This window comes from Phyllobates terribilis, unplaced genomic scaffold (assembly GCF_046119375.1).
Source record: "Phyllobates terribilis strain yellow unplaced genomic scaffold, ASM4611937v1 Scaffold_4__5_contigs__length_816908805, whole genome shotgun sequence".
Lineage (NCBI taxonomy): Eukaryota > Metazoa > Chordata > Amphibia > Anura > Dendrobatidae > Phyllobates > Phyllobates terribilis.
This window is the reverse complement of record NW_027362764.1, coordinates 580,830,619-580,844,519: the sequence shown is the minus strand read 5'-3', so window position 1 is coordinate 580,844,519 and position 13,901 is coordinate 580,830,619. Positions and strand designations below refer to the sequence as shown.

The 13,901-nt window shown below is 40.7% G+C and overlaps 1 protein-coding gene across 1 annotated transcript in view; it reads right to left on the bottom strand.

Annotated features, from left to right (window-relative positions):
* Window positions 1-2,167: 2,167 nt before the first annotated feature.
* THOC1 (THO complex subunit 1) overlaps window positions 2,168-13,901 on the bottom strand; it is a 30,482-nt gene continuing 18,748 nt past the window's right edge. Inside the window, exons 13-21 of the mRNA XM_073679132.1 lie at window positions 9,781-9,847; window positions 9,649-9,699; window positions 9,499-9,569; window positions 9,288-9,383; window positions 9,038-9,103; window positions 7,232-7,315; window positions 6,751-6,898; window positions 6,461-6,539; window positions 2,168-2,629 (exon numbers count right to left, since the gene is read on the bottom strand). Of these exons, the coding sequence (XP_073535233.1) occupies window positions 2,334-2,629; window positions 6,461-6,539; window positions 6,751-6,898; window positions 7,232-7,315; window positions 9,038-9,103; window positions 9,288-9,383; window positions 9,499-9,569; window positions 9,649-9,699; window positions 9,781-9,847 (958 nt within the window). The 3' untranslated portion in view covers window positions 2,168-2,333. The remainder of the gene's footprint in view (window positions 2,630-6,460; window positions 6,540-6,750; window positions 6,899-7,231; window positions 7,316-9,037; window positions 9,104-9,287; window positions 9,384-9,498; window positions 9,570-9,648; window positions 9,700-9,780; window positions 9,848-13,901) is intronic.

Here is a 13,901-nt window from a genome sequence, read left to right as displayed (position 1 = left end):
TTGCAATTGTTGTGTAAACACAACTCTACCAGGTTAGCATAAACTTATTCAATTCTTTAATTTATACTCCCATAAGACCCTATTTTGTGCTCTTTTTGCTCCTAGTGCCTTCATTATTATTTTATGATTATTAGTCTGACTACTGAGATTGTATGGGACACAGCGCTGATTCAGTCTTGCCGCACACAGCTGTGCCCTGGCTCCATACAGTACATGAGGATCTGCAGCACTGTTGCATTACTTGTAGATATGCAAAGAAAAACAGTGAAGGCGCTGCAGCCTTTTCATTCTTGGTTTTCATTGGGGCCCTACCAATCATAAAGCAATAGTATATTCTAGTGATTTTTCCATTACTTTTGGAATACTGTTTTAGACCAGATTCCCATGTGGTGTTACGTACAGATTTTCTTTACAAAAACGCAGAGATAATAGTTTAAGCAAACTGAATGTGATTTCATGAACACTTGTGCTCACTTTGCGTTTAATGATCCACCGTGGAACTGTGCGGGTTTTGCTTAACTCCACATACTCAGTGAGGTATATCTGATGATGAACATACAGCCACTGTAGAAGGTTCTTGTGGCAAATCCCATGAGGGTAGACCTTTCTAGCAGAGGCACAACACTCTGAAAGACATTCCCCAGTCACACTCCAATGTGGATGAAGAACAGGTCTCCACATTGTTCCCCATGGTCAACATCCTTATTACACACCTATAAAAGAGACCCTGATAATGAACCCTGTTTCCAAGGGCCTATCTTCCTTTTTAGCGTCCTATACACTTGGAATTTAACACAGAGCTTTAAAAAGGAAAACTACTGTGGCTTGGAGGTTAGTACTGTTGCCTTGCAGCACCGGAGTCCTGGGTTCAAATGAACAGCGACATGAAACATGAACAATCTGTACAGGTGTTTCATTAAAACAAGACAATTGGACGTCATGTACCCTTCGCCAGCAGATGCCCCAAAAAGAGGGTATTTTTTGCTGGTTGTAGATGCACACAACTGGCAAAACACATCCATGACAGCTACAGTGTCCCTCTAATCTGTGAGATTGAGAAGTTGATTAATTGGTCAAATCTTCCTTCAAAGCTGAACGTTCAGCTCTCAGGCTAATGTTCGCAAGTTAGTGGGTTAGTAAGGCTATTTGGGCCAAACCCCTACGGGATGGTATTCTGTTTGTTTTAGCAGACCTTGCTCAACAGCTGTCTGAACACGTAGACATATGTTCAATGTCACTCGAGTCTTCCAGGATCATTATCCACTGCTGGGTTCTCTCCACAGCCATCTGCTGCACCTTGTAGTTCAAACGCTAGCCTGAGGACAAAGCATCAAAAATGGCCGATGGCCCACCCCTTTTTGGTAAAAATGACTGCATGAAATTATCACAAAAGGAGTACGCACTTTCCCTTGAACAAGAACATCCATTTGGTTTTTAGAGGAGATCCATAACTCATTTACTCAGTTTTCACCCCTGCTCCAGCCCTAGTTACAAGAAACAGGAAGCCCAGGATCATAAAGTGAGACCCTCCTTTAAGCCACCCATCATAGACTGCCAACAGACTTCAACGTTCACAACTTCATGAAGGGGGGGGGGGGGCAACTCATCAAGTCAAGGTGGAGGGGGGCATATTCTGCTGCTAAATAATGTTGGGTTCTATCATTTGCAAAATGCCTGGATATACAAAAGATACAAAAATAGAATTCTCTTCCATGTCCCCAAATTGTCCCACCCACCCCACAAACGCATCCAAGCAGACCCTCCTTCTTGTGTGTAATCCAGAACTTGTCCAAGTGAAGGGTGATGGTGCATTTCTCAGTCGGAACACTGCCACAGTTTCTATTTAAATATTTTTGTTGTTTCCAAAAAGGATGGCTCAGTGCACATGTCCTAAATCTTAGGCAACTCAACCGATATGTGAGGGTTCAAAGTTTCCAGATGAAATCTTGGAGGACAATAACTACATCGATAGAACAGAGAGAATATATGAAATCCATAGACATCAAGGATGCATAGCTTCACATTTTGATCTCACAGCTTTTCCTTTACTTTATCGTCGGAGCCCATTGCTACCAATTTCTGACCCTCGCCTTCAGTTATCTGAAGTTTTTTTGTAAATCCAAACAATAAACCTAAACAAATAATGCAACAGCCCAGGGACATATCTTTTATTATAGGTCCTCCAGGAACAGCAGTTTCATTAAAAAAAGAAAGAAAAGTCCTCCTAGAAAATCCCAAACACTGTATTAAAAAGCTTTATTCTCAATATCAGGGTGATATGAGACAGTGCTAACCTAAAAGGAATGATGTATATACCCCCATAACCAGCGGGTCTATGTTCCGTTCTCAGGGTCATTGCTCAGGCTTTCCGCCAGGTCACTCAACTGAGCTTGATTCAAAGCAGCTATCAGATTCTCAACAGTAGCACTGGCTCCCTCCCGATCCTGCCACGCCACCAGCAGCAGTCTGGCCCTCATCTTCACATCCTCACTGTCAGATTCAATGTCCTGAATATCGGACTCTTTCATTTCTAAGTGAGGTGCCAGCATCTTCCACTGCTGTCTTAGCTTATTAGCAAGTGACTCGATGAGCTCGCCTGAGACTACCTTCTGCTGCTGGACATCTGGACCTGTAACAGCATCACAAGGATTCATGATGAGTTTACTGTAAATAGGATAACAATATAAAATATCTGAAATGCAAGACATCCTTTTATCTTGGCAATATTGTTAAGAAGTGCTTGGATTTCTACAGGCAACTAACTATACAAGAGAATAAAATTGTCCCTTTACTCCTTAACCACAAAGGGGGTTTTCTCAGGAACGAAAGTTGATTTTAATCAATAGATCTTGGAATAATAATAATTTCCACAATTGGATGTGTGTAAATATAATGTTCCTGTGCTGAGATAATCTTATAAATGTGCCCCTGCTGTGTACTGTGTAATGGCTGTGTCTGACCGTGCAGGAACATGGTCTGATCATACCACATCTCCTGGGCAGGGTGGAAGCAGAAGAGTATACGGATAGAATCAGCTACAATCCCATGCTGTGCTTTCTGTGAGGTAAAACATTTCCCTGCCTGTTTTTAAACAATATTTAAACTTCAAAGAAAGAATCAGCTGGAATGCCCATGCTGAAATGTCTGTATACTCTTTTTCGTCCTCCCCTGCCCAGGAGATGTGGTATGATCAGACCATGTTCCTGCAAGTTCAGACACAGCCATTACACAGTACACAGCAGGGGAACATGTAGGAGTCTCTTTAGACTGCCCTGTGACGCTGCATGATTATTCGACTCAGTCACAGAGCAGTCTGTCACAGAATGATCTGGTGAGGACAGACTTGTGCCCAGAAGATCACATTGTGCCGAGGGAAGTGTTGCATCACCGACGCATTCACTGGAGCAGGAGAGGAGCACAGGAGCTGCATCGCTACATGAGTAGGTCTAATCCCCTTTATAATGAGCACGGGCAGAATTTATGTAACTTGCAAGCACACATCCCCTGCCAACCCTGGGACTGTCTGTCTGACCGTGCGTCTGCCTGCTATATGTATGTGTGACTGACACACAGACACAGTCTAGGGCTGGCAGAGGATGTGTGCTTGCACTTACAAGTGGCATACATGCGGCCATTGCTCGTTATGAAAGGGATTGGGCATACTCACATAGCGATCCTGTGCTCCTCTCCTGCTCCCGTGAAAGTGCCAGTGATGCGACACTTCCCTCAGACCGCTCTGTGACTGAGTGGAATAATAATGCACCGTCACAGAGCAGTCTAAAGAGACGTACACAGAGAAGGTTGTGGGAACCGCACTGTTGGAAGAGACGGCAAAATTCGATTTTACAGCCTGGAAATAAAAATCACAATATCTCCACAACCGTAGGTCTGATTGAAGAAAAGACAAAAAATGATCAGGATGAAAGTGACAATTTAATGAATACAAAAAGCAAGCACTCTTGAGCTGCTGACAGGTCGTCTTTTAAAAAATAAAAAATTACATTTTGTATATTGAGTGACAAAATGGCAGAGAGGAAAGAAAACCTTCAGTTTGTCCTGCAATATCTGAACAGAACTACACACTTATCACTAGATAAAAAAAAATGGGGTAGATTTCTCAAGGCATGTAAGGGACACTTTCTCATGAATAGCTCTATTATAGGTTCTGTGCAGATTAAACAAAATCAAATCAGTTCCAATACTTTGCACTGATAACGGGCAAAGCCCGAAACACTTTCTGCGAATTGAGATTGATTCTGATTTGCCTTTTATCCTAAGTCATATTGCAAGGCTCTTTAAGGGCCGATATTGACTTGTAGGATTGCTACTTCCAACAGGTGGTGCTAGAGTTCAAGTCTTCTCCCCCCCTGGAGTAGCAATTTGCATATAGAGCTATTTAATCATTTTGGTGCCCGTCGATGGCTTGAGAACTGCAGCTCTTAGAGACAGAGCAAGCCCTTCATTTTTTAATTAGATTTAACATCGCTTGGACATATTCAATATATAATTATTATTATAATATATTCTGTGTTATGCAAACAATAAGCCATGGATTACAAAAGAGTTGAAACATTTACTAAACATTAAAAAACTGGCTTTTAAAAAGGAAGGACAAGGAGGCATTGAAAATTATACAGCGAGACCTAAAGGGGAAAATTAAGATTGCCCGTGAGGCATTCAGAGTTAAATTAGAAAATCAATTTGCACAAAAAAGCTCCAGAGAGGTGTGGGCTGGAATGAAGCTAGTGACTGGGTTTAAGGCAAGGTCGGAGCAGGGGGGTGGTGGACTTAGAATGGCTAATGGAATGAATGAGTTCTTCAATAGATTCAGCAATAAAGGTGCAGTAGCAGCAGGGAAGGGGGAGGAGGCCGGGGAACAACTAGCTAAATTAACAGGGGGTGAAATAGATCATTTCTCGGTCTCCAAAAATGACGTGAGGGACCAGTTTAATAAGCTGGCCATTGGCAAAGCAGCAGGGCCTGACGGTCTCAGTCCACGTGTCCTCAGAGTGTGTGCAAATGAGTTGTGTACGGTCTTCCAGCATCTCTTTAACCAGCGCTTACAATCAAAGAGAGTACCAGTGCTATGGAAGACTTCCTGCCTGGTGCCGGTTCCCAAGACTACCTTCCCGGCTTCCCCGGGGGACTATAGACCGGTGGCCTTAACATCGCATGCGATGAAGTCCTTGGAGAGAATAGTACTTGCTCACTTGTGTCCGAGGGTGATGGCGCATACTGATGCTCTTCAGTTTGCGTACCGGCAGGGACTGGGGGTGGACGATGCTGTAGCGTCTCTGCTACAAACAGTACATTCCTTTTTGGACAATGATGGAACCACTGTGCGTGCTTTGTTCTTTGATTTCTCTAGTGCGTTCAACACATTACAGCCACTCTTACTGCGTGGAAAGTTGATTAAAATGGCGGTGGATGAGGGACTTGTGAATTGGATAATTGACTACCTGTCGGCTAGGCCACAGTTTGTTAGGTGGGGGACGGCTACATCAGATAGTGTACTGAGCAGTGTCGGAGACCCGCAGGGAAAAGTGCTGTCGCCATTCCTCTTTACATTGTACACAGCTGACTTTCAGTATAAATCAGACCGTTGTCACCTCCAGAAGTACTCGGATGACTCTGTGATAGTTGGCGGTATTGGGAAGGACCAGGATGAAGAGGAATATAGAAGGGTGGTTGCGGACTTTGTAGTATGGTGCCAGGCTAACCATCTAGAACTAAATGTTAAGAAAACCGGGGAGTTGGTGATGAGCTATGGAAGGTGCAAGAAGGTATGCCTACCTGTTACCATTGACGGTCAGGATGTGGAGATGGTGGACAGTTTCAAATATTTGGGGGTTTACCTGGATAGCAAGCTAGACTGGAAGTGCCACATGGAGAAGGTCTACAAGAAGGGGATGAGTAGATTGTACTTCCTAAGGAAGTTAAGGTCGTTTAATGTGTGTGGCAAAATGCTTGAGGTGTTCTACCAATCCATTGTGGCTAGTGCCACCTTTGCGGCAATAATTTGCTGGGGTAACAGTGTGCGTGTTGCTGACGCCAACAAGCTCAACAAACTTATCAAGAAGGCTAGCGCGACGGTGGGCGTACAGCTTGGGACTTTTGAAGAGGTGGTAGAGGATAGGATTAAGAAGAAGTGCAGAGCTATAATGGGCAACAACACACACCCGCTTTATGAACTGTTTGCGAAACAGAAGAGCACATTCAGCAATCGCCTAATACAACTAAGGTGTAAAAAGGAAAAATACAGGAGATCGTTTGTTCCCACAGCTATGGGGGTGTTTAACAAATGTCTGAAAAGCAATGTCTAAAGCATTCCAAATGTTATGTTATCATATGTGTCATGTTCGAGATCTGTGTTCTGCTGCTGTGATACCGCAATTTCCTCCGGGATAAAATAAAGTATATCTTATCTTATCTTATCTTAATCAGGTCTACAAACACTTACTTTCATTGTTTTCCTTCAATAAGGATTCATTATCTTCGTCATCCTCATCTTCTCCCGTTTTTATTTCCTCTGAAGGGGGCTAAGAATATTATGGATTTTTAGACTTAGAATTTGTCAGCTGTCAACATGCATAAGTGTCAATATGGGTTAGAATATTAAACCAGTAAAGAAGGTTTATCAACCCATTTGTGCTACCTTTTATGTGTCAAGAAGTTCCAAATTTTTCACATGCCATAATTGAAAAATAATTCAAACATCTTTATAAACCTTGCCCATTATCATGTACTTACCGGCAATTCCTTTGCTATCTTGATCACCATGTTCTCTAAGTATTCTGGCAAACTCCTAAATTGTTGGTTAGTAGGTTGGAAAAAGTGTGGGCTTCTCCGGGCCAATAATCGCAGGGCTCTCCAGCCATAATTAGAGTTGTTTACTACTCTGTGTATGAGAAAAGATACATATTCAGACCATGGTAATAGAGGGGCAGCCAGAACGGGTTCTTACTAATATTACAAATTAGGAAAAAAACATATCCATTAATTCCTACTGCCCATTAACCCCTTCCAGAAATTTGACATGTTATTAGATCATATGTTGGGAGATCAGGAACTGAATGGGACACAATATGATATTTCTAAGACCACTAAAAAAGCTGCTCATTGCAGAGGCTTTTCATTCTGGCCAATGGAGTGAGGGACCCTTAAAGCCTATAAGCCCTATTAAGGATATTATGGCCAGAGGTTGGGCGTTCTGTACTTTGCATCAACATACTTGTATTCATCTTCCACCATGTTTACAGGATCTGCTTGTTCCATTGCCTCTTCAAAGAACTGTTCCAGCGATGGCATATACTCCCTACATTATAAAAGACAAAAGACCATTTTGAAGTCTTGTTAGCAGCAGCTTAAACATAAAAAAAAACCCATAAAACAAAACAACAACATCTTGTGTTCTAGGAATTGGACTTTCTTTTAAAAGGTGTATTCTAATGTTATGAAATTGGGTTAGTTTGCATGAAAATTAGCAAGCTTGCAATTGACTTGCTTTTTCTATCTGCTGTCTATCTTTTTTCTTACATAGTGTAAAGATAGTTTCCAAGGAGTTTGGCAATTAGAGCCGGTGGCCTGGCCGAATGTGCACAATATTGAAATACAATCTGAGAAGTTAACTCCTGAGATATCATTTTTTTTTGCAGCCTATTGATTTCTATACAGCAGTTAGACAACTACTCATCTTTCCCGCTCTGTCAATCTCTGACCTGGGGTAATGTTATCAGTCCTGCAGGCAGTTTCCAGAGCATTTTTCCTATTCACTGCTCATTTGTTCCAAATGCCCAATTATCTTTATATGCAAATACAATGATAACATTATAGACTTCAATACAAGCACTGACAGATCACTAAAGGTGTCACAGTAGCAGGAGGAAGCTGAGCAGTAGAAGCTACTGGACCAGAACAGTCACTCAAAGAGGAGTGCCACCCGCCCCAACAGCTAGGACAAGAAAGAAGCTCTGGAGCAGTGTGCTCCTAAAGACACATGTTGAGAATAATCCTTTAAAAAGTCAAGAGTACATGGTCTTCTAGGAACAAATATTTAGTATAGGGATACCTGATCTATTGCCCGTAATAAGAGCCAGAGCAGATGCTGAGGAGACTTTTCATAACATACAGCATGAGGGCATTTACAGTGGCCGATAACTGAACGAGTATTCATAGGAGAGCTCATTTGCCGGTTATCGGCCTGTCTAAACAGGCTGCCAATCACCATATAAGTGAGCAAAACGCTAATTTGTCAAGAGACATAATTTTTAAGTTTGATTAAAAATCATCATTCTTTGCAGTAAATCACCTTGTGCAAAACAGCGTAGTTGGCCTGTAAATGTAAATACACCCTCAAGCTGGGGAATCTTTACATGAACCTAACACCTGCTGCTTCAGCCTCTCCACTACCGCTCACCGTGAATTTATTAGTCACTTTAAAATGTTAAACTGCAGATTATAATAGATAATGGCCCCAGTGTTTCAGTTGGTCTTGTTGAGGAGGCGTGGAGGAGTCAGAGGTGCAGCCATTCTGACACAATCAGAGCTGAGAAACCTTCCCCCCACCCACACAAGGCTCTGTATGTACATTGTCTATAGACAGTAAGCCACTTATCACAGAAAGGGGCGGAGTCGGACTAGCAAGCACAAACTGTTGTAGTCCAGGCAAGGTGATAAAACCTTCACTGTAAGTAAACAACAGCACATAACATCACACATCGTTGAAATCTGTGTTTTATAACCACTACCTCATGCTGTCTTCAGATTACATAGCAAAACATGCTGACAGATTTTCTTAAAGAGACTTGAGCCTCTTAATGATTTGGGAGCATCTTAAAAATTTCTTTGTCAATTAAGATATGCCACAGTTCGTCATGAATTACTGAAAACTGAAGTAAATACTCCAAATGTTTTGAAAGACTTAAGCCAGTTTTCCGGGGGAAACACAGATGAATCTATCTGGCCAAAAGCCCCCATGCACTTCTCAACCAACAGCAGCAGGTCTATGGATGACAGTCCAGTATATGCGCTACCTTACCGAGTCTCTGACTTGCAAGCTTCTACGTTGTCAGGACACAGATTCCAGAGCCTTGTTAACTCTTCACTGAAAAGACAGATTCTAGTTATAATGGCAAGCTATAACTTCATCCACTTTGCCTACACATCACAGCTTTTTAGCTCAAAAATTATTATTACGAGAAAGGATAGAGCAAAAAGTCACTGAAAGGATACAAAGTAAGGCGTCTAAAAACAGACATCAAGAGGCAGAAACAAATCTAGAATCTTACTTTCCCATTAAAATTTTTTTGCTTGAACCTTTGCCTAGAAAGTCCTCAGGGGCCGGTCGTTTCCTTCCCATTTTCAACGGTTTACTTTCTGGTTGTCTGATTTAAAAAAAGAAAAACATAAAATCAAAGCAAATGTTGAATTAAATGTTAACGGCATTACCAAAATATAATGTAAAATTGCTATGTAATCTGGCTTTACAAATTGCCATACCTTTCTTTCACAAAACTGGGGCAACCTTCATTCTTCCAAGAGTTCCAGTTTTCTTCTGTGTTGAGTATGTGCTAAAAATTAGATTTCAGACATTAAGTTCCACAACGTGATCTGGCAGCTTGTATGGCTATTGCATCGGCTCTAGCTTACCTCCACCATTTTAGAAAATTTGTCTCCAGCAGGAGGGGTTTCACCAAGTAACTGGAATAAAGTAGATACAAGTCATTGGCTATCGTCTCAGAGTTTAGTCTGGATTACTAGAACATAAGAGATACCACAAACCTGGTGAACAAGTTTGGTAGTTTCCTCAATCCAGAGTGACTGCTCCTCCAGTAAAACGTAATTTGAGCTGGAAAATAAAAAAAAGTTATTTTCTTAGATATATGGACATCAGTAATTGGCTATTCCAGGTAGAGAATCCGCAGCGTATAGTAGCAGCATTATAGAGAAGTTTTCTTTCCAAATCTCATCCATGTAGACGCTCACCTGCAGCTACTGTAGTATACCCTAAAGCACAATTGCTCAAAGGCCCCGATTCATCAAGACCGGTGATTTTGCCACCGGTCTCGAGGAGGGGGAGTGTAGGAATCAGATACTCCAGATTCATTAAAGGGAATCTGTCACCTCTTTGGGAGTTATCAGACCTCTACTATGGGCATAAAGGGTATAGAAAAGTAAATTTATACATACCTGAATGGCCCATGGTAGAGGTCTGAATACAGAGAAATGTAGTTTTATCTCCTTAATTTTCACAGGCTTGGAGTCCCCCGGATGCCAAGCTATCGCCGCCCATCTGCTTATTATTCCACCAATTCCTCGCCTATGTCCACGTTTACCATATTGCTCCCCCCCCCACATGTCACAGGTCTCTGTGACATGCGCTTTTTTCCCTCACCTCCCGATGCATGTGCAAAGCGCGGTTCACAGGAAAAGCACTTTGTTTCCTGTGACACCTGCAGACCATTCCGTCAAAGTTTGCGTTCCAAAACATCACTCCTCCCTTTCTGATCCCTACCGTGCACCCAAACAGTAGTTTTCCTCCACATATTGGGTATCGGTGTACAACAAATTGTACGGTGCAATTTCTCCTCTTACCCAAGTGAAAATTCAAAATTTGGGGCTAAAAAAAAAAAACAAAGAATTTTTGTGGGAAAAATGTGCTTTTTTTATTTTCACGGCTCAACATTATAAACTTCTGTGAAGCACCTGGGAATTCAAGGTACTCATCATACATCTAGATAAGTTCCCTGAGGGGTCTTGTTTCCAGAATAGTGTCACTTGTTGGGGGTTTCCACTATTTAGGCACATCAGGGGCTTTCCAAATGCGATATGGCGTCTGCTAATTATTCCAACAAATTTTACATTCAAGAAGTCAAATGGCGCCATTTCCCTTCAGAGCCCTGCCGTGCTCCCAAACAGTGGATTTACCCCACATATGGGGTAGCAGCATGCTCAGGAGAAATTGCACAACAAACTTTGGGGTTTATTTTCTCCTGTTACCCTTGTGAAAGTAAACAAATTGGGGCTAAAAGAACATTTGTGTGGAAAAAAAAAAAAAGTTAAAATGTTTATTTTTTCCTTCGATGTTCCAATAATTCCTGTGAAGCACCTGAAGGGTTACAAGAAGAGAAAGCCGGAGGTATCATTCTCCATCTGTTCTGTTCTGTGTAGGTGGTCCTCTGATTAGCCTGATGCTAGATACTGATGAACTATAGTTCTTTGCATCATATTAGATCGTGGTCAGGCAACATTTATTGAAGAAGAGATCCAGTGGATCCCCCTGAACAATTGTACACCTTAAAACTCAGTCTTGATTGTGGCACAGAGGAAATATAGAAGGAGAAAGCCGGCAGTACCGCTAATTACCGGCATTTGCGATGGGGGGGGGGGGTGTCTCAGTGAATCCTTTATAAAGGGACCTTCTCTGCTGCGGATTTATAGGCTTTTGGTTCCTATACCTTTGGAGGCATTGTAGCTTGGGCAAGAAGATTTAACACCAGCCATTGAACCCGTCGCTGCAGCCCATCTCATCTCAGTGTTAAAACTGATGTTGGGAACGAGTAGTGGTTAATCAGTTAGAGGTTGAGAGGTGGAGATTAGTGATTATCTTATATTTTGCCTCTCCCCTCTTTGAATATTACTTATTTAAATGCTATCAGTGTTATAGTTATTCCCTTTACTTATTCTATACTAATTTTCATTGAATTGTATTCTGGCCAAGCAATACAAGATTATTGTCAATACTGCTAGAGTTTTAGTGTAAATTGTAATTTGCATTACCTTTTTCTTTATTGTCACAGAAGTAGGTGATGAACGAGTGCTCTAATTGTGCTGGTATATTTCCTATTTTAGTTTTTTCAGGCTTAATTTTAAAATATAAAATGAGTAAAATAGGGACAATTCCTAAAGTTAAATATTCCCACATCCAGTAAACCTCCTAAACCGCAAAGGGAGAACTTAAGTCAACAACATTCTTGTTTCAACTCTTCTGTCGATGTCCCCAATCTTTTAAGTCCCATGAAATCTAGATCTCCTATTAAAAGGGAAATAGTAAAATCTGACCTTAATAAAACAAATCTAAACCTGGCACATAGTAAAGTTATTAAAAATGGCGAAAAGAATAAATCCCAATCAAATACAATGGTTCCACCGTCTAAAACCCTGAAGAACGATGATTCCTTTGCACCTACTTCTATTACAGCACAAGTAGAAGATATGGATCTTTCAGTTCTTTCTAAAAGAAAGGAACCTGGCAATTGGGGTCATAGGTCTTCTGTTGAAGATTCAGTATAGACTTATGGAGACACTTCATCTAGCCTGAGTCAGGAAAGGAACCGCTTTAGAAAGGATATTGAATCTCACTCATCCCCAATATTATGAGTAAAAATTCTTTAAAAATAGTCGTCGCCATTTCCTGATGAAAACAATGCGGAAATGTATATGAAAGATCTCGCAGATAAAATCAATACCAACATGAAGCTTGCTTTTGAACGACTGGCAGAGATCTTTCATTCTACTTTCGATCTTTTTAGTAAAAGACTGGTAGATCACGGGAATAGATTAGGGAGGGTAGAGGAAAGTACTGAAAGACTTTCTAAGACCAGACAGGATTTTACTCAGGAGATTCACAAATTAAAATTGCAGACTTAGAGGACAGAAGTCGTAGAAACAATCTCAAAATACGGGGTATATCTGAAGATGTCACTTCTGGGGAGTTATCTGCTTATATCAAATCAATATTTTAAAAAACTATTTTCTCATTAACTAATTTGGACCTAAGTATTGACAGGATTCATAAGCTTCCCCGCCCTGCATTTATATCTCCAGATGTTCCCAGAGATACGATTCTTCGGATACACTTTTTTAGTACAAAAGTAAAAATCCAAAATTTCATTAGAGAAAATAAGCATTTCCCTGAACCTTTCAATCAGTTGAGAATCTTCATGGATTTGCCTAAAGACACTATAGATGCAAGGAAAACTTTCTCAAAAACCACAACATTTTTGAGTGACAAAGGGATCTCCTACAAATGGGGTTTTCCCCTAAAATTCATTATTTTCTTCAAGGGGAAAACTACTCTAATCTATACCCATGAAGAAGGACGGGATTTCATTACTACCATAAAAGTTGTCTCTCCCGCTAAGTACAAACCTCCACCTAGCGACAATCGTTGACAATTTTTTCGTTTTAATCTTTTAAACATCCTCCTTTCAATAGTAGCTTATTCCAGATGTCTTCCACGAACTATCCCCATAAAAGAAGGAAAATCCACAGGAGTGTGGGTTTCCTTCAGGAAGACTTCGGTTTATTTTATTGTTTATAATTGTTCATTTTTATTGTATTTTAGTACTTATTTTTTCTGAATACTGTATATTTAATTTCAGGTTGATTGCTGTACTTCACTTGGAAGTTGATATTTCGATTGTTGGATTTTCCACTTGAGTGCCATCTATACCACTTTACGAAAGTTATCGATACACAACTAAATTTTGTCAAAAAGAAACAAAGTTCATAGGCTCTAATCATCCCAAATTTCAACATAAGAGTTCCCCATATTTTTATGAATCCCTCAATGTAAGGAAAAGGGCAGGAGTTGCAACATTAATAAAAAACACTATCCCTTTCAATTTTATTGAGGAACATAAAGATACACAAGGGAGATATCACATTCTGGTTTGCCAATTAAATTCCCAACTTTGTACTATAGTAAATTTATATGCTCCTAATAGAGGTCATACAAAATTCCTCAACAAATTATTAAAGAAAGTTCTATCAGTTAAAAGGGGGGACTTAGGCATACTTGGTGATTTTAATATAGTTCCAGACGCTTACTTTGACTCATCTTCAAAAAACCGCCATTTGTCTGCTACTCTTAACAATTGGATATATAAAAATGAGTTATT